The following is a 19,648-nucleotide window of genomic DNA, read 5'->3' as shown; positions in this document are numbered from 1 at the left end:
TCTACACGATCATCCATGTATTTTGGTTTGTTCCCACCTAATCAGACTTCTTTCAGACACTAAGTTCTTTCATTCCAAAAGGGTGCCTGTCTGGTCATCAGAATGTGATCTCTTGGGAATGAAGAGAGGGAGGAAGAGAGACAAGACAGAGACAGAGACAGAGAGAGACAGAGAGAGAGAGAGAGAGACAGAGGGGGGGGGGGGGGAGAGCAACACAGAGGCATTGAGTATCACACAAACATTCTGGTTTTCTTTATTTCTTTCAAGAAACAGCTAAAACCAATGTTTAGCAAAAGAGGTAGGGTCTCATGAATCCCTAAAGATAAACTTGGGAAGGAAATATTTGAAACTCAAGTCTCAAGTATTAAATCCCATAGGGGAGTTAAACCTAGCTTTGGAGTAGCCAGTGCTGTTTCTGAAAGCCGTGTATAATTTCTCTCAATATAGACACAGGTATAGATAGGGCCTAGAGGCCCGCAGAGCGGCATTTTTAGCTGCTGTCTGTGTCCCTTGCATAAAATATCAGTTCCAGAGAGGTAGATGGTTGATCTGTTTTGCCTGTACTGGGTCCCCGGGAGTCAGCCAGACCTTGGATTAAGTCAGTTCTCATGAACTAGCCCTCACAAGTGAGGTAAAGACTGAATAAACTTCTCTGTAAGTGTTCAGAGAAGAAATGATCAGGGCTAGGGGTGTAGCTAAGGGTAGAGTAACTGCCTAGCATGTTTGAGGGTCTGGGTTCAATCCCAGAACCACCAAAAGAAAACAGAAATAACCAATCTCACTCCATTCAGAGTTCTTTCTTTTTCCTAAAAAATAAATAAATAAATAAATAAAAATAAAAACAAAAAGCTGTTTTTACTTGGCCACCACAAACCTCCTGGTATTATCGTTAAGCATTCCAAAAGAACAGTGCCGGGTGCCTTGGACCAGGAAGTTAACTGTGACCCTCAATCAATGTAGCTAATTGTCTCAAAACAGAACAGCAACAAGATCGATTTCCAAAATAACAGATTGGGAAGAAAGGAACTAAAATAAACATGCTGCACTCCAACTGCCCCTGCTTTTGTGGGTTTATTTATTTATTTATTTTGTAAGTTGTTGTTTAAATAAACCTTCTCCAGCTCCCTTCCCAGGATGTAGAGCTCAGGCCAGCTGGGCTGCACCGAAAACTGGATGGTATCCCGACAGTCTGGGAGCGGAGAAGCGCTGTAGAGCGAAGGTCCAGTGGAGGCTCACAGTGCAGCCCACCCCTGGCTCTAAGCAGCACAAGGCCAGCCCAACCGTGGCTCCTGACTCTAGCTTGTGTCGCTGCTTCTGTGTTCCCGCTTAGAAATGGAAGCATAAGAAAAAGGAAGGCCCGGTGTAGTTCTAGAAAGGGCCAAATACTTGTTCTCAAAGTTCACAATTTACAGAGAAACTGCTTGTGGAATGAGAAAAGGGGTGGGAAGCCCACAGTGAGAGGCAAAATACTGACAGGGAACGAATCTTCCTTTCGCCAAGAGGGCTCCACGGAGGAGGGTTTCAGGCCCTTCGAAGGTATACAGGAGATCAAAGCAGTGAGATATAGAATCATCTAACGTACGTGTGCTGCAGTCCGTATTTGCATATTGACCCACTGGTATCTGCACATATAGACAGTCATTTTGCACACCCCTTCAGAATGAGAGATAAGTAGACTCTAGAGAAAACTGAAGTGGAACCTCTTTGGACGTGGTGGCCCTACACCGGCTCTGGCTTGATGTCTTTCGAGGATGCATTATGCGCATCCTGCTGTTTCTAGCGGAATTTATTAGATCTGGCTGCCAGCTCTTCCTCCGTGACTCAGAGCCGAGCCGCCATGCTTTATGAATAGTCATCAATGCGCTGCCCAGTAACTGGGTTCTGCCTCTGCTTCTTAGGCTTTTCCATTCCACCCTGGACGCAGGGCTGTCCTTTCTGCTGTCACTGTGCCTGTTCCCAACAACCTGACTCTGGCACGCTGCTTCTGAGCTGTACCAGGGAAAAGGATAACATAGCTTTCCCCCCTCCCCCCTTGGTAAGATTCCATCCTAAAATTCTGTGGGGGTAACGTAACTTTGACATCATTTCTCTAAATTGTGAGTTGTGCTGTGTTATCAGAAGACTGGGAGATGGCCCAGAACTTGCATGGACTTGAGCTCAAACCCAGGCTTTGCAAAGAAGTATCTGGGAGAGTAGAGGAGTTTGGGCAGGCCTCTAGCCTGCTGACCTTCAGTATCACATGGGATACTGGAGTGGGGTTCAACTACCTACACGTAACATGAATAACCAAGTCAACGCCTCAAAAAGAGCTGCCTTTCTACTAGGTAACCTTCGTCATTTCCAGTTGACTTCCGCTGAGACATCTGTGTACGTATTCATCGCGCTGCGCTACAACTCTATGTAAAAGCCATGTCTATTAACGAAAACTAAGTCATATCTATGTAGCAGTGAATGAAGCCTCATCAGAGGGAACAATTGAATGTACGGAACACGTGAACTAATTAATGACATTCACCAAATGTAACACAGCTGCTATTCAGGGCTTTGTGTGAGGAACGATGAGGGATTAAGCTGAATTTTTACAAGGACATCACCTTCAAGGGAGAGGGGAGAGTCTTCATTTCAACCCTTAAACTATTTCTGTCTTTAAAAAAAAAAAGACACTAGCTCATTTAGAAATGATTCCCCATAAAATTACTAGGGCTTGAAAACTGTTCTCCAAGTTTAATGTAACTGATCCACACAAATAAAACGCATAATTCTGTATCGTGTCTCTTCCGTATAATAGGTAGTTAATACATGAAATCAATATAGACTCGAAGCACAGATTTAGGGAAATTCAACAGCTGCAATTGTGTTAAATCGCACACGTTAACAACTTTGAGTTAAAGGGAGTGAGTGGGGTGCAAGGGACAGAATGTGTCGGAGAGAAGTGCAAGAAGTCAGCCATAAGAGTAAATGTCTGAGGAGACTTTAAGCTTTCAGAACCCTGAGGAGCACAGGCTGTGGCGAACAGTCACTCGACAGACCAGGAGGGAAGCTCAGGTAGCCTGTGGTTGCGGATGTGGAAAAGAAGGTGCCCCAGGGAGGTCAGCATAAACCCCAGAACAAAGACTAAGGGAGAGGAACCTGGCAATGTGGTAGGAGGAGGAAGTCTCAGTTCAGAGAGTCAAGGGATATCCCAGAAACCCCAGCACTAACTGTCGAGGAAAGCAACACAGTGGCCCACAGAGAGCTCTTTCCCTTGTGACGTGCCGCAGGGCTGTAGCCAGGTGCCGGGTCTCTTCGCTTAGGCACGCCATGTTCCTAGTGCTTTCTGGTTGGCGGTTATGGGTGGGCACAGACGCTCCTCCTGAACACACCATGAACTCATTGCAAATGTCAGCTTAAAGTCTTTTTTTTTTTTTCCAGAATCACATAATTATCCAGAGAGCGGGAAATGGCAAGTGACTTGGTCATTAAAGATAAAAAATATAGACTAAAGCACTCTTAAGGATAAAGCAAGCATGGGTACAGCCATGTAACTGTATTAAAACAGTCATTAGACCATTCCTATCTTTTTTTTAATATGCTAGCTCATTTAGAAATGATTCCCCATAAAATTACTTAAGCTTGAAAGTTGTTCTTCAAACTCCGGAGGAGCTCTTGGCAGTGAGTGGGGGAGGGAGAAACATTCTTTATTGAGAATTCGGCCACCGATAGGGTTCCCATGCTCCAGAGGATGGCCTCGCTACCTAAACTTGGTAGGTTATTAAAAAAAAAAAACAGACATGAGGCTGGAAAGAACATGTTGGGGGATATAGAAAGAATGGGAGTAGGCAGATGGAGGGGGGCATTATCGTATGTCATTGGATGCCTGCATTAGAGTCTCTCAAAGACGAAGAAAAAAATTAAAGTCATATTCAAAGTAACAGATTCAAAAAGACTTTTAACATATTTGTCCAGAATCTTCTGAGTATTCAATGGGTATATGCTAAAGAAATACAGTTTTTGAAGCAAACAAAAATTATTGGAAAGGAAATTAGATGGATCAATTATTTAAAGTCTACACATTAAATTAACTTTAATTCTATCTGTATCTTTGGGCCTTTATATATATGGAAAATATATATATGCATATATATACATATATATGAAATAAATGATGCAAGTATTTACCTTTAACCATATACTCATTTTTATATCCTCTATTATGAAATTTCAAAGAGGTGCTAACTCAGAAATTGCCTTCCCAGTATGTTTTCGGTTCTCTTTTTAATTTAGTTGAATTGATTTCATTTACAGTGTGATATGGGTAGGCAGGAGCGTGCTGAGATACAGAGTACCAAGTTGGGAAAACTTGACACACTCGTGAAAGTGTATTCGAAGACTATGGGGGGAAATATGAGAAAATGAGATAGGACCCGAAGCCGAATAGGGATGAAGCTGGGTTTCCGGGGAGCTGCTCTGTAACCTCAGCATGGAGATGCTCACATGCTCCTGAGACAAGTCATGTTGCCACTCCGGAGACCTCTCTTCCTCTCCAAGTAAAATGGCCTTACTTTGTGTCTAAGACACATTCCTGCAGGCTTTGTAACTCTCCATGAGGTCCAGTAAAATTCAAGGCCGGACAGAGTGTCCTGGGAAACTTGCTGTGGGTTACATACATGTGTCACTGCCATCCGTTCCTGAATATCCGCCATCAGGGAACAAACTCTGTTTCCCTTATAGCCGTCCCTCTCTGCTTTGCATGCGGAGGAGGGCAAACAGTGTGGACAGATAAAAAAGCATTATGGTGCTATTAAACCCCCCCATTTCCGGGTTGGGGTTTCAAGTTGCAGAATTCCTTCCCAGGCCCCTACAAGCTGCCATTTACCTAATTTCATCCACCCAAAGTCTCCCTCTCCCTACCCACGGGCAGCCTCCTTTGACTCTCCGAGAACTAGGTTCAAACAATACCCTTCCTCTGGCTGAAGAGAAGAACATGCACCCCATGGGTGAGGCTAATTGGTTCATATGTAGCTATGGAGTCTTGGTTTTCCCAGCCTGAGCCTAGGGTACCGCTAATCTTTAAATAGAGTTGTCCTACAAAATCACATGGCGTCTAATGCCAAGTGCACACTGACTGAAACCAGACGCATACCATGAGAGAAAGTCAGTTCAAAGCCTTGCAGAATTAAAGAACGATGGTTCAGAGCATTCCAGGTCTAATCTGGATAATTCTCTGCAAATATCCCGGGCGATTTTCTCACGTCTCTCCAGCCCCCATCGCTTTCACCATTGAATTTTATAACTTGACTTCCTTATCATAAAATCAAGATATGCACATCAGCCCTAACCAATAGCTTTCCTATAAGGTGATCCCTAAGAAGAAGGGTCTGTAGTCACAGAAGTTTGAGAAATGTTGAACACCGGATCCTAAGGACTCGGGGTATGATGGGCACTCAAAAGTGATCCAAGGATAAGCTGAATATGTTTCATTTAATAGTGACCAAAGGTAGAGGGGTAAAAGAAATTTCATTCTCTCATGTGGCATGGGGCATCTATTAATATCCCTAAAAGCTAGAATTCCGAGCAGCTATCTGGAAGATGCTGGAAGATGCCTTGAAATAGACGTCTTGTTTGGAGCAAATACTGGAGGCTTAAGAAACTGAGAGAGAGAACTAACTGGAGATGCAGCGATAGGGAGAGTCAACGTCATGGCTAATTAAATTGTTCCCATGCTATTCTAAGAATCCTTTTGCAAATGGGCATGGTATCTGTGTACTGCCAGGGGTAGTCCAAAGGCAAGAAAAGAAAAGAAAAGAAAAGAAGAGAAGAGAAAAGAAAAGAAGAAAAAGAAAAGAAAGGAAAGGAAAGGTCCCTCCTGCCCACATCTCTGTCCACCTCTGGATCTAGTGGGGGAGTTCTGGGGAGAATACTCTAGAGAAAAGGAGCTGTCCTACAAGTGGTTTTAAAGAAGATACAACGGGTTGGGGATTTAGCTCAGTGGTAGAGCGCTTGCCTAGCAAGTGCAAGGCCCTGGGTTCGGTCCCCAGCTCCGTAAAAAAGAAGAAAAAAAAAGAAAAAAAAATAAAGAAGATACAACATAGAATCATTTCCAAGTGGGGAAACGGAGGTTCAGTCACCAAGACTGAATAAATCCCTATTTTCTGAGAAATAAGACTAGAGTTACTGCCCAGTTTTGACTCTTTTTGCCCACGACTAACCTCCATAAATCTACACCATTGCTTGGAATATAATCTGCCACTCCCTTATGCCCACCCCTACCCCCAACTGGCCAATCGCAAGGTTGCACTCAAAACAAACCAAACAAACAAAACAGGCCAATTAAATACCTTAGAGTGCATCCTCCTTGTTATTTCTGTGATTGAAAAAAAAAAAAAAAAAAAAAAAAAAGATTGTGACAGCCTAAAATATCTACCACAGAACCATCCAAACATAACTGGGACTTGATTGGTTTTCCGAACCGTCTCCTTCCGACGCCTCTGTTCCCTCTGTCTTCTAGAACCTTGCCATGAATTGCAAGCCACAAATTTAATACTAGATTATATAAATGTTATGCAACTCTCTAATTTGTTTCATGGGAGCAAGTTGTCTTTCCAAGTAAAACAGCAGATCCCACAAAGCCTGACTTTAATTGCCTGTGGTACCTCTCCCAGTGTTAGACAACTGGCAGGCAAGCCAACTGCTACTCGTTGTTCTAAAACTGAAGGAATTCAGAAGAGATAGTGAAAGAGGCTGATCTGTAGAGAACAGTAGCACAGGCCCCTCCCGGTGCCTCAGCCCAGTGAGTGGCAAAGCAAAAGCATCAAGCCCATTTCCGGTCAAGTTAAAAAAAACAACAAAACAAAAGATTCACCCCACATTCGACATTAGCTCTCACCAACCCTGGTGGTTTTCCTCAATTTATACGTAAACACTACAATGCATTTTCTTCTAAGTGATTGGGATTGGGGAAGAAGACCTTAAGAATATGAGTCAAACAACTGGGTAAACGGAAGGACAGGGGACGGGGGGTGGGGGGGGGGAAGAAACAATAAAAAAGAGAACAAAAGGATGGAAAACGTAATCAGGAGAATCCTGTGAGGGTGAGCACACACAGAAGGAGGCGCCCATGGAGTGCCACCTCTCCCTTTCCCAACCCTCAAGGGGCAGCAGGGAGCCGAGCTAAACTACTCATTTGCAAAAGATGATGCGGTTGGGGGAAGAGCACAGTTGAGGGTAAATTACGCTGGTCTTATTTTCTCTGACTCTTCCTTTCCTTTTTAATTCTTCAGCTAAAAAAAGACCTCACATAATAGCATCAGCTGCTAACCTACATCACTATCTGCTTGCCCCGGCTCGCCCTCCTCAGTGCTCCAGCCCAGCAATGGGGTTGGGAATGGAGAGAAGATGTTTTAAAGAATGCTAACTCCAGATGATACGCACTGGATTTTAGAGACGGCGTGCCCACCAATCGTATGGTTAGGGATTGAGACATTGGATAAACAGGGACGCAGTTCTAGAGAAGGAGCCCAAGCAGGTTAATTGTCTTGCTCATAAGGATAAATTCTCCATAGAAGTTAAGGACTCCAAACATAGCGTTAACGCACGGCTAGAAAGCCAAGGTTCTCCCTCCATGAGAGTGTACATGTCACTTCCATAAGACTGGCTGATAGGGACCCAGCACAGGAAGAGGGTATGTGCACAACTCTTCAGAGATAAGATCTTCAGATGGGGACCATGGTCCCCACTGAAGCAGAAGTCATTGTGAGGTTGACCTCCTCAAGAGTTCAAGTGCTCTCCTTAGCATGGGAAGACTTAGTAGCCGACCAACTTACCAGCTGTTACCTAAGCTCCAGCTCCTGTCCCTGAAAGAGAACAGTACTGTGTGCAGCCGTCCCCAGACTGGCATGACAGCCATCACACACCTGGCACGCTGCCTGGCTGGAAGTAGGGGCTCAACGAATGGCAGCTACTTAGAGTGTGTTTTCCTAGAGCTTTTCCTAGGCACCAGATCTTACAATGTTGAGCTCTGATTCTATCCAATCCAAGCCTTGACTCATAATTTATTTTGCTCCATCAAAAAAAACAAAACAAAACAAAAAACAAAAACAAAACAAAAGGTGGCCACAAGGTTTCAGGTTTGCTTCATTATCTTTTGTTTAACGTTTATGATTAACTGCCATGGACACCTCCGCCGTGGCTCTCACTATGACTCTGCTATGGTATCACTTGGCTTATTCTGGACCTCCCCCACTCCCCCACCCCCCCACCCCCGCATTTCCACTTTCTCTTATTGTTCGCTTGCTCAGATTATAGTTGTTCTTGGTAATAGGACGTCTACATCTTGAAGATTACACTGTATGGATCAGATCCGATGTCTTGCAGGACCTGCCTGTGACCTTGTTAATTCTACAAGGATTATCTGCTAAATTCTCTTAGAAATCGCAGTATGAGTTTTTGCCAAGACAGAACTCCTAATTTAAGACATAGCTCCCTAGGACACTTCAGAGGAGGAGGAGAGCAAAGAACCAGCAGCTACCCTGATGCTGTCCTCCTGGAGGCCACCTTGCCTGAGCAATGTGAAGCAGGCTCAGGTGCCCACATAACAGTGGCAGTGGAGACCCAAGGAAGGAGAAGAGTAGTTCCTGTGGATGCTCCTTCTCATGTGCTCTGTGTGGTTTATTATATGGAAACAGATCCTCTGAAGCAATGTGGTTAGCCTATCTTAGATGCTAACCTGAGGTACAGCCTCCTCGGGCTGGGATAGGCACAAGACTCTTCAGGATACCTTGAATCAACTGTCTTTTGTCCAGTCTATGACACTTGTTGCCCGTTCTGATTCCTAACCCAGTCCCCATCTGATTTCCATGACACACATCAAAGGACCACCTTGAGTTTATTCTTTCCCATCCCTATCTTTCTTGATAAACCATTAAAAAAGTGACCAAAATGGTGAAGATGTGGCTCTCCAAACCCAGAAAAGACGGATCTCATATAGGCCACCATTCCCATCAGGCTGAGGACACCAGTGGGCAACAAAATAAACCGTGGAGATGATCCTTCTCCTGTGGTCCCTGATGCGTCCAAGGGAAAATGGAGTACAGTTGGCAGGACAGGTTTAGTAGACTTTTCCTGCCCAGAATGCTCCAGCTTAGATAACAGTTGGATGGACTGAGAGGCTGGTTCTGATTCAGCTCCATAAGAGCTTCAATGCTCTGGCCAGAGCCTTCAACTACCAAGGCTACACAGCATGCTGGCAAGGGCGACTGCTCATCAAGCGGGTGGCTGCTGGTGCAAAGAGTGTGTGGATAGCTTTAAAATGGATGAGTTCCACTTTGGTCTGTTAGTCCAGAAAGCATGCCCGCCAACTCTCAGCTCGTTCCCATGGTCCCTCCAAGAAGAAAACAAATAGAGCATCTAGAAGAGCCAAAGTGGCACCTGCTAAGACAAGCAGGACTGGAAGTCACCAAGCTTGGTTCCCACTCCAAGGCTGACCCTTACTTCTTTGTGTGGATATAAACACATTGGTTCTTCTGAACCCTCTGGGTTGCTACTCTTAGTTGGACGGCTATTTATCTCTAAGGCTGAAGTTACTTAACAAGAAAAGCTACATCCAAGAGGTCGTTGGTTGTCGCACACAGAGAAGGGTGTTAAAATCTCTCAAGTGCTGAGCACAATACTTAGATCCTGAGACTCCATAAAATAGAACAGGTAGCAGTACTTAGAAAGCAAGGGGGATGGAGTGACCTCTGTGGTCTCCTGTAGTCCCAACTCTGCTTTTATTTTATACTTTGAGATAACTGGGGACTTTGAATGTTCTGGATAAGATACCTAGGCTCCAGACTTGATAACAGAGGGGTCTGTTTGTGATATCCTGAAAGAGTGATGCTCTTGTTCTGAGATCTTAAATAAATGCTAATGACATATCATCCAGGTCACATCACCACGCTGAAGGAACTGCACACACAGAACAGTCATGGTCACATGGCAGGAGTCACACTATAAAGTACGTGAAAGCTGTATGCTCCCGCTGTGGAAAAACCCAGGGCTCTTCAGGGTCCCCCAGTGACTCACTCTGGTCAAGAGTCACTGAGTAAGTCAAGAGCTCCCTGCCTTATGACTGACATATGAATAGGAGTCTCTGAAGCTCAAACCACAGTAGATTCCATCCATGAAATACCCACGCATAACTGACTTGCTAAAGTTTGGAGAGCGTTTCCTATAGATTTTATAACCTTGTATCGTCTTTCCACTTCCCATTACACAAAAGGGCCTTCACCCCCTATGGCAACCCCAGGAGGACAAACCACCAAACAGAAAGCTCTGGTGGTGCTCATGAGTTAGGTGGAAGTGATGCCAACAGCAAGCATTTGCTTTCCTGGGGAAGTCAGTCCACCTTTCCTCGTTCCCAATGTTCTGTGGACTGGAGGAGGGCCACCCAGAGTGGGACCACTCAATCCTACACATTCTATTAGAAATTCAAGTATAGACAGTGTCTTCAACTAGACCAAGCTATTAGATATTAATGTTCAGACAACACCTACCTCACTCCAGACCAGCATGGTACCGAATATGACCTGTAACCCATCAAAGAAATTGTCCCCTATGATGATCACAGTCGCGCCTCCCGTCGTCCATCCTTCACTCGGGCTGATGGCTTTGATACAGGGAGTAGCTGCTTTTCAACACACATGAAAAAGAGAAGGAGTCTGCTGTTAGAACCAAACTTTAATGATGGGAGACTTGAGAAAAAGAAAAAAAAATCTTTTATCTTTTCAGTAACAGAAAGTCTCTCCAGATCTCAGCGTTTCTTAGCCCTGTCAGGACCAGAATCCTGAGGGGCAGCTTAAGTTTTCTTAAAGACATCCTTGTCATTGTTTCTATTGAGATGCATATATTATTTCACCCAAATCTTTATCAGCCTTGAAAGCTTGGGAAACTAAACACAGGAGGCAGCCTGAACTTAACGATGCTAGCGATTAGAATGCTGTGGAAGTCATAGAATTGCTTCAAAGCTCAAGGTGCTTCAGGAACTTGGAGCTGCTATGATCTTGGGTGACTATTCCTATCCAATGAAAAGCTAACAGGGCGTGCAGGAGGCTGGAGCAGGAAAGATCCTTGCTCCGCGCTTTTCTCTCCGTAACATTAACAGAGCAACAACCCTCACTGAGAATCACTGCAATTATTTTCAAGTACATGTCATGGGTCCCATTTCATATTCCCAAAGTCGCAGGTCACTTGAGGTGAGTTATTGCAAACAAATAGCTGTGGCCTGGCTGAACGGCAGACTGTCTTCATGACCTTGGCTCTGTTGTGTTTCCTGGGCACGGAAACCCAGGGCTGACTTTTTCCAAGATCTTGTATCTCTCCTCTTTTCATTGCAAATTGTCTTTGGAGATGGGAAATAATTTGCAAACGTTGTCACTGCAAGCAGACTGGAGGTGGATGTCCTAGTGAGCATGGAGTACTAGGAACAGAACCACTAGACATACATGGGCTGGTCGGATTATGATTCTGAAACCTCTCGGAAGGAACTGGATATCCCAAAGGATCTTTAACCCATCAGGACCATGCTGGCGCTCTGATAGTGATTACTGCCACAGACAGCACCTTAGCAAGCCTGGAAAGTGAATGAGATGTTTGTGCAAGAAGAGAGAGGAGACCGTCCTCGTTCATGAACATTAAGTATTCAAGGCGGACTTCCCAAACACTGACGCCAAGGAGAACAGCAGTTAAGTCTAAATGTGAGTGGGAAGTGCTGGGAAAATAATAATAATTAGTATTGGACTTTGTCAAATTTGGCAGAGTCTTGTGTAATAAGCAAAGAAAACATTAAGTTCATCCCAGCGGGACCAGTGTTCACGTGCCACCACACAAACAAGTGGGATGGCCTTGGTCCTCATTCAAATTAATCCTCAAAACCTTGCACAGAGAAGTCTAAAAACATCCAAACCAAACATTCGGTGTTGGCTGAACTCACAGGAACGCATCTGCAGCTGAAATGGGGCAGCTCAAGTATTTACTTTCCTGCATTTTAGCCCCAAACAAAGCAATTAATCAAGAACATATAAAGGATCTATGACTGGACTGCACAATCTTGCCCAAATTTTGCTACATGGGATTGGGGGAGGCGGATCGGTGCCTCAAGGGCATGGGACTTTTTCTTACAAAAAAAGCTTCCTCAAAAACTTAAAATGTTGACAGCAATTGTTTAAGGGCCTCTGAGTCAATGACAGTACAATATAGGATTCCAAGCTGTTTATAAAACAGATATTACATTTAACAACTATGAAACATTCATAATATATAACCATTTTGAAAATATTTGGTTACCATTACCCAATTTTTAAAAATTGATTTATAATTCAATATACTTAGGTGCTAAGGTCCCATACAAAAGTGTTAAGCCCCATGTAGTTGAAAAACAACATGGATTCCAGTGGTGTCATTAAATGCTGGGGCTGCGTTTGCCTGTGCAGAGTGCAAAATGATCTTTACATTAGCGTCTATTAACCTTGGGGTTTCTGCTTTTTATTTTATTTTATTTTATTGAGATACAGACGTAATTGTCCAGACAATCAATGTCTCTTCCAAACTTCTCACCATAGCATAAAAGGACGTGGAAGGGCATATTTGAGTATCCAAAAGAAATTCGTCCATGGGAGAGGTTTGGCAATCACATGGTCAAGACCTGATGACTTTGCATCTGACTCCTTTCTTTGTTTATCCACTTATTATTTATAAAGTACAAAGATTTTATATGTGCATCTTTGTGTGTGGGAGGGGGAGTCTGGGTGGATGTGGATGTGGGAGCTTGGAGGGGAGGGATACATGAGAGTGTAGAGTGTGGGTATGTTTACACACACTTGCAAATACTTGAACTTAAGGAAAGTGGCCCTGCTTTCAAATACTAGGAACAGCTGTTCAGAAGCCAGAGGAAAGAACATTGAGCCCTAATAGTAAGGAACCAATGCCAATATTATCTTTCTGGATTTCAGAGAGAAAATCTTGAGAGCTAACAACAATATAAACTAATAAAAAAAGAGTTCCAGATAATTTGAAAAATCATATATAGTGAACCTTCATATGCATGCATGCATGCGTGTGTGTGTGTGTGTGTGTGTGTGTGTGTGTGCGTGTGTGTAATTTCAGATTACACATGACCAGGTGTTCTAGACAAAGGTCTAGAAGACAGGATGCACATCAGTTGTCCACAGTGATTCCTTATGGAAAGGGAATATGACAGGATTGGGTTTGACAGAAAAGGAAGGCTGCTAATTTTTACTCTATTAACGTTTATATGGCTTGAGGCTTTTCCACTGAGCATATATTATAGTAATATACGAGGAAAGAGTTCAGGGAAGCAGGACATGTGGTGACATTTGTACTTTTGAGAGCAAATCAATACTAAAAAGAACTCAGCTAAGCACCTAATATCAGCTGGGCTGCTCAGAGACCCTGGGTCTCTCCTCCATCCCACTGGCAAGTTGTCTAAGGATGCTGGCCGGCCCTCCAGCAGCTATGGCCTCACCTCTCAGAGGCAGGGAAAGAGTTCACTACTTTAGCACTCACCCTAGCTAGATTCAGCAGAATTTGAAAGTGGGGAGATTTACACGAGTTTAACAACCGCGCTGCGATCATCGATAGCAGTCTTTCTCCAAAAAACCATTATGAAATGGGAAGTGAAGGAACAGATTTGAAAGCAGGACTACTTTTGTAAAAAAAGAAAAAAGAAAAAGAAAGAAAGAAAAAACAGAAAGAAAGAAAACCAGAAAATTCATGGTTTAATTAATGAAAGACTCCTTTTCATCCACACATTTTCCGCACTCTGTCCACAAGGGCAACAGACCCATTTCTGGTTCTAAATTTCATTAAAAATAAAAGTTTTCCCCCTTCTTTTCTTTAATGCCTCTCCCACCCCTTACCAGCCACCAAAGTCGAGATTTTCCTTCCTTCAAACTGTGACAATAGCATGATTACCCCACCAGTTTAGCATAATGGCTCTGAAATGCTCCTGGCACATCGCAGAATTAAAGTGGGAATTATTAGGTAGTGCCTCTTTGTTATAATGATCACTCCACAAATAAAAGCTCTTCTCCCAAAGGTACTGCAAGGCACAAAATGCTAATTCTGAAGATTATGTGTGCGCTTTTATTAAATATTACTATGCCCTGCCTGTTTGAGGGCCTCTCTGCTCTGATTGTTTTATGAGGACCATGTTAATGTCATTCCGTCTTGCTAGCAGCAGGCACACATTTTAGCGTTTGTATGAGAGTTGATCAAAGGCCACGTGCTGGGGGAATTGCTGAGAAAACACGGACAAGCGATAAAAATCTAACAGATTAATTGGTTTAAATTTCATTTCAGGGTGTTGAACTTTGGCTCAGGACTTTAATACTACACCGTGAGTCAGGGCCTAATTACCAGATTTCCAATTTGCTTTTGAACAATAGCCACTGTGAGGAGAAAAAGGAAAGGAAGAATAAAAAAAAAAAAAAGAAGAAGACTGGGAAAGAGAGAAATCATTCAGCTTCCAGTATATAACGTGTGTGCAGACAATTGCACTGGGGACATTTCTGATCACCTCTCCCACCTCCAGAACATACATATTCTCTTCAAATCACTTCAGAAGGCAGAAGAAATCACAGATGCCCTCAGCAGTTTAAAACTGTTTGACTTATAGAAATCAATGCTACAGGATGCTGGCGCCTGCCTTCTCGCAACCAAGAGCACTGAGCTCTTGATCAGCAAGGTGAATTTACAAGCTCGGCCTCCAATAGAAATGACCTATTTCATTGATAGAAAGCCAGGGTCTGGAGAGCCGTGTTTACCTCAGGGTTTATGGGTGGCCTTGGGAATAAGGGTTAATTGAGCTCAGAGGTGCCTGCCCATTGAGATGAATTAGTGGTGTGTGTGCCGATCAGCAGGGTCCTGGGGCTGCTCTTGTGTTTGCCTCTGGGATCCCTTTGTGCTCTGACCAATGCCTCACTTATTAGGGCAGCCATAACGATGACCCAGCTTCAAGGTCTATAAGATCTCGTTTCCAAAATAAGCGTTTGGCCGTCATTGTTGCCCCATGCCAGAAGCCTCAGTAGAGATGTGCTCTGTGGCTCTGTTCCCTCCTTTCCCATCTTTGTATATCACGGGCAAACAATACTCTTATCAATTGGCAAAATTTACAACCTCAGGAAGTTTCAAATCATAGTCTATGTCTCCTGCTGGAATTCACTGTGAACTGTGAAGTGGGTACAAGGTTGCTCTCCGGTTCCATTGTGTCTATGCATGAGACATGTCAGAGGTTTCTCGCTAACGTTCCACCAACCAGCCCTGTATGAACAAGCAATTCTAAGAAGCAGGTACCTAGCTAAGCCTCCCAGAGGAGGTGGCAAGAACAACACCAGCTTTTATTGGGATCTTAGTGAAGACCGGTAATTCATCGGACATCAATTCTATCATTCTACATTTACCATTTAGTACAGTCATTTGCTCCATGGAGACTGTAGTAGGTTCCAGAGGTTGAGACCTCACAGATTTGACACAAAACTCACAGGAAGTGCCAACCCCATATCAGGTATACTGTATGCTAGTTTCCACCATGATGGTTATTCATCATCATCATTGTCGTTATATTATTATTTTTTTTATTATTATTACTATCATTATTATCATTGGTCTTCTGTTAACTGGAGTTCATTTCTTTACTATAGTGCCCTGTGTGTTCATCATTTGGAGCTTTTCTATTTTTATTATATAGAGTTTGTCTACGGTTTATTATCAAACCGTCCTAAGTGTTTTTAGCTACTTGCTAGTGGGTTAGCTAAATGGACTGACACTGCAACATCCCGAAGCAGAGCGAGTTATCGTCGTTTGTTTTCCTTCTTGAAGACAGTTGGCTGAAATGAATGCTCATCAGGAAATGTATCAGAACTGTTTCATATGCAGCACCTTTACTGTTAACATTCTAAGGATGGATGCTTGGCAGAAAATGCAAAACCTGTAGGCTGGGCTCTTTTAACTTTTAACGTACTTTTGTCTGTCTGTTGATGGGGGTGGGTGTTACACACATTCAAGAGTACGCACATAGAGTGCGGGGTGACCATAGGAGATTCAGCTCGATAGGACAACGTGAGGGGGTCTGTTCTTCCCTTCCACCATGTGGGTTACTTGTAATCAAACTTGTCTTTGTAAGTCTTGGCAGCAGCAAGCGCTTTTACCTGACGAATCATCTTGCCAGTCCGAGCTGAGCTCCTTCCAATGGTACCTTTGTGCGCTCATCAAACCTCTCTCCTGTGTATCTGCTGGATTTGAATGATGCTGTGTTTGGGAGTAACCCCATTCCAGAAGCTCTTGGGCTATCGAGGATCCCCATTTCTATCCATGAGCCGTCTCAATAATCTGTCATGCTACTCATTTGAGGGAAATGATTATTTTCCCCAACTCTTCCTTTGTTTCCAAGCAAGCAGTTAAAGACAAGAAGGGGACCAGAGAGAGGGTTTGACACTAGCTGGAAGGCTAGCCCTCTCCACCCTCACCATGCACAGGGTCTGTTATTGGGCCAACTGTCCTCCAACAGTGTGCCTGAGAAGCTAGTAGTCGCTACAACACCACATAAGGCATTTACCACCCGTCAGGGGTGGACCCATGTGCAGAAGGCAAACACCACCACCACAGGTGCCCCCCAACTCACAAGAAACAAATTCTATTAGGAAGTGACCAGGTGTGACAGCCCTGTCCCAAAAGCTACAGCAACACATGCTGCTCTGAGGAGTTACCCGGGTCTGGTTCTGCTTTTCTTTATGGTCCTCTGCAAACACACGGTGTAGTTAAGTATTTTATCACTTATTAGAGTGTGTTTCATTTTGCTATTGATCTGCATTTACTGCTTTGTCTAGCAAAACATCTAGATGTTGCTTTGCAAAAGAATTATAGTATTTTATATACAAGAGTCTCTCTCTCTCTCTCTCTCTCTCTCTCTGTGTGTGTGTGTGTGTGTGTGTGTGTGTGTGTGTGTGTGTGTGGTGTTTGTCACTTTAAAGGGAAATGCACGCCATGATATAGAGGTTTCTCAATGCCAGATGCAATTAAACCTATTAAATATTCCATGAGGAAATTGAGACTTTCAAGTGCTTTGCATCCTTTATCCCAAAGTGACTTCATCTGGCAGAGAAAAAAAAAAACCCTTTGCTCTGACAGCATTAATGGCTCTGAAAAAGGAGGAAAGAAGAAACCTCCCAGTCACTAGATGGAAACATTGCTCCAAAGACTGTTCCCATAAAGGCAGGAAGTGGTTCTCCTCCACTTGGCCCTAGAGATGCCACCTGCCAATCACAGACCCGGTCCACACGCTCTCCACTTCCTACTTAATTTTCTGCTTTCTCCTTTCTTTTGAGGTTCTGAGTGCCACCAGTGGGCACAGCAGAGCCTGAGCAAGAGAAGGCCATAAGTGTGGTCACAACTGTATTCTGGAACATTCCAGGGCGGCTGGTTCTGAATTTCTAAGTCTGTCTCTCTGAGATCCAGAACTCTTGTTCACTTTTGCTCTTCAGGGCTGTTTTACAATTTAGCTGTGGGGGAAAAAAAATCTTGACATTTTGATGTGCCTATAACTTCTAAATTGCACTTGAAAGATTGTTGAAGGCTTTTGGATTTAATGACAGGCAACAAAGCATTGTTTCATAATATACAAAAATTGTTTGTTAAATACACACAGAAGCTCAGAATTTTGTGACTCAAGGAGGGCTGAATACACTCCATTCCAACTTGCATTTCGCATGTGACTCAGAATTAAAATGCACAGAATTCTAATTCTGAAACAGTGAAAGGCAAATGTCGCCACGAGCTTTCTCTCTCCTCCCCTTGTTCTGTGATTGTCAGCCACTCCATTGCTAAGTAATATGGGGAAATAGTCGTGGAGGGTAGGCAAACCCTCAGAATGAATTATTCATGGATCCAATTGTGCTATTTGTCGAAGCAGTCATGAAACTGCTTGCCTCTGACGACACCATGAGTAAATAATTCCCTTTTTTTCCCAACTAGGGAAACTTTTTTGCACAAAATGATTTTTACCCTTTTCTCCTAATTAACCTGCTGTACGAACAGTTTGAGGAAGGAGAGCCAGGGAGGCAGAGGAGTGGTAAACATCCCCACCAACACCCGGTATTAAGGAAAGGGGAAACCATTTCCAGATTGAACAACAACCACAATAAAATCATGTAGCCACTTCTTCAAGGAACACACTAGCCTTTATTCACAAGCAATCTTCCTAGGCTGGGAAAATCATAAAGTCAAATATGAACATGTCCAGTGGAAAATCTGTGACATTAATCTTGGCTAGAGTCGTATTTTTAACAGGACTTGAATGTGTGTGTGGGATTATCCAGATGGCCATACAGGAACCAGCCTGATAGGATTAAACCTTTATGCTGAACCCCACTCCATCTGTTCACCAAGGCTTGCCTTTCCTCAGCGGAATATGAATTTTTAGCTCTCTTGTGTCTGGGAGCAGGACTCAGGGTTCAGGGAAAGGAGAGACGCGTGCACGTGATTTGACATTACAGGAGTCTGGCTTGGTTCACATGAAAAAAAGAAGCGCTAAAAAGTTTAAAAGCATTTCAGACCTACTCTTTGCTTTTGGTCCCAAGGTTTCTTCTCCTTACTGAATTTGAGGGTTTATTTAATGTACTGTCAGCCTAGGTATGGATGGGGACATTTGCCTGAAAGAGCAGAATAGGGAGATGAGTGCGGTGACATGTATACAGATGATGTATGTTGCTGAATGGATGACTCGGACAGAAGACCGTCACCTGGGCTTTCCCCAGCCCTCACTACAAGAGGGTTAGTGTTAGGCGTTTTAAAGCCAATTAGAGGCTACTATTCTCATTGTCATTTCTACTAGATTTTTGTATGTTTCTTGGAATAGATTTTGTATGTTTCTTGGAGTACTTTTTTGGCCTGGGGAGGCTGTAGTTTATAGATCCATCTTGAATAAACTGAGTTTAATTCAGTTGATGCTCCCTGCGTATACCCTCAGACACAGTGGCCAACCAACTCAGTCTTTCAACTGGACCAGTTGGATTATGGGAGCCTTCAGGTTAGTGGCCGGGGAACCACCAAAAGGCACTGCCTGTAGTGGGTCTAGAATTACCACCTCTGCCTCAATGATGAAGAACCTAGAGGAGAGGGGCTATGACAAACTTCCCAGCTACTGGTATGAATATATGGCTACATTACATGAATGAAGGATCTTAAAGACCCTTGCTCATCAGCCATTTACAGCAGTCACATGACCAGTAGATGTGTTTGTATGTTCGTGAAGAGAACTGTGACAGACACTTGCCATGGGCATTGGCCCTAAAAAGCAGACAGGCCCCAGAGTAATCTAGCACCCGTCTGTGGACATCCCATCCACTCTTTCACAGTGATTCCGCACCATGTGGCTGTGGACACAGCAGACCATCAAATAAGTTAGTCTTTCCAGATACGGGCATGGCTGTTGTGTCTAAGTAGTTCCCTTCCCTGAACAACTTACAGGGCAGAGCACAGCGAAACTTCCTATCCAGACTTTAGTGTGCTGCTAGAATGTGTGAGTATACTCTTTGATCTCCTCGATTCACAAAAATTATAACCAGGGGGTAACGGGTGGTTCCCATTCTGGAAGTAGATGGTTCTAAGCTGTAGACCC

The 19,648-nt window shown here is 43.7% G+C and overlaps 1 protein-coding gene across 2 annotated transcripts in view; it reads right to left on the bottom strand.

The window, feature by feature from the left end:
• Ebf1 (EBF transcription factor 1) overlaps positions 1 to 19,648 on the bottom strand; it is a 386,748-nt gene that overhangs the window by 87,742 nt on the left and 279,358 nt on the right. For both annotated transcript variants that reach the window (XM_032913237.1, XM_032913238.1), the window contains exon 9: positions 10,512 to 10,642. In XM_032913237.1, the coding sequence (XP_032769128.1) occupies positions 10,512 to 10,642 (131 nt within the window). The remainder of the gene's footprint in view (positions 1 to 10,511; positions 10,643 to 19,648) is intronic.

The sequence above is a fragment of the Rattus rattus genome, chromosome 9, assembly GCF_011064425.1.
Source record: "Rattus rattus isolate New Zealand chromosome 9, Rrattus_CSIRO_v1, whole genome shotgun sequence".
NCBI lineage: Eukaryota > Metazoa > Chordata > Mammalia > Rodentia > Muridae > Rattus > Rattus rattus.
This window is presented reverse-complemented; position numbering and strand designations above follow the sequence as displayed.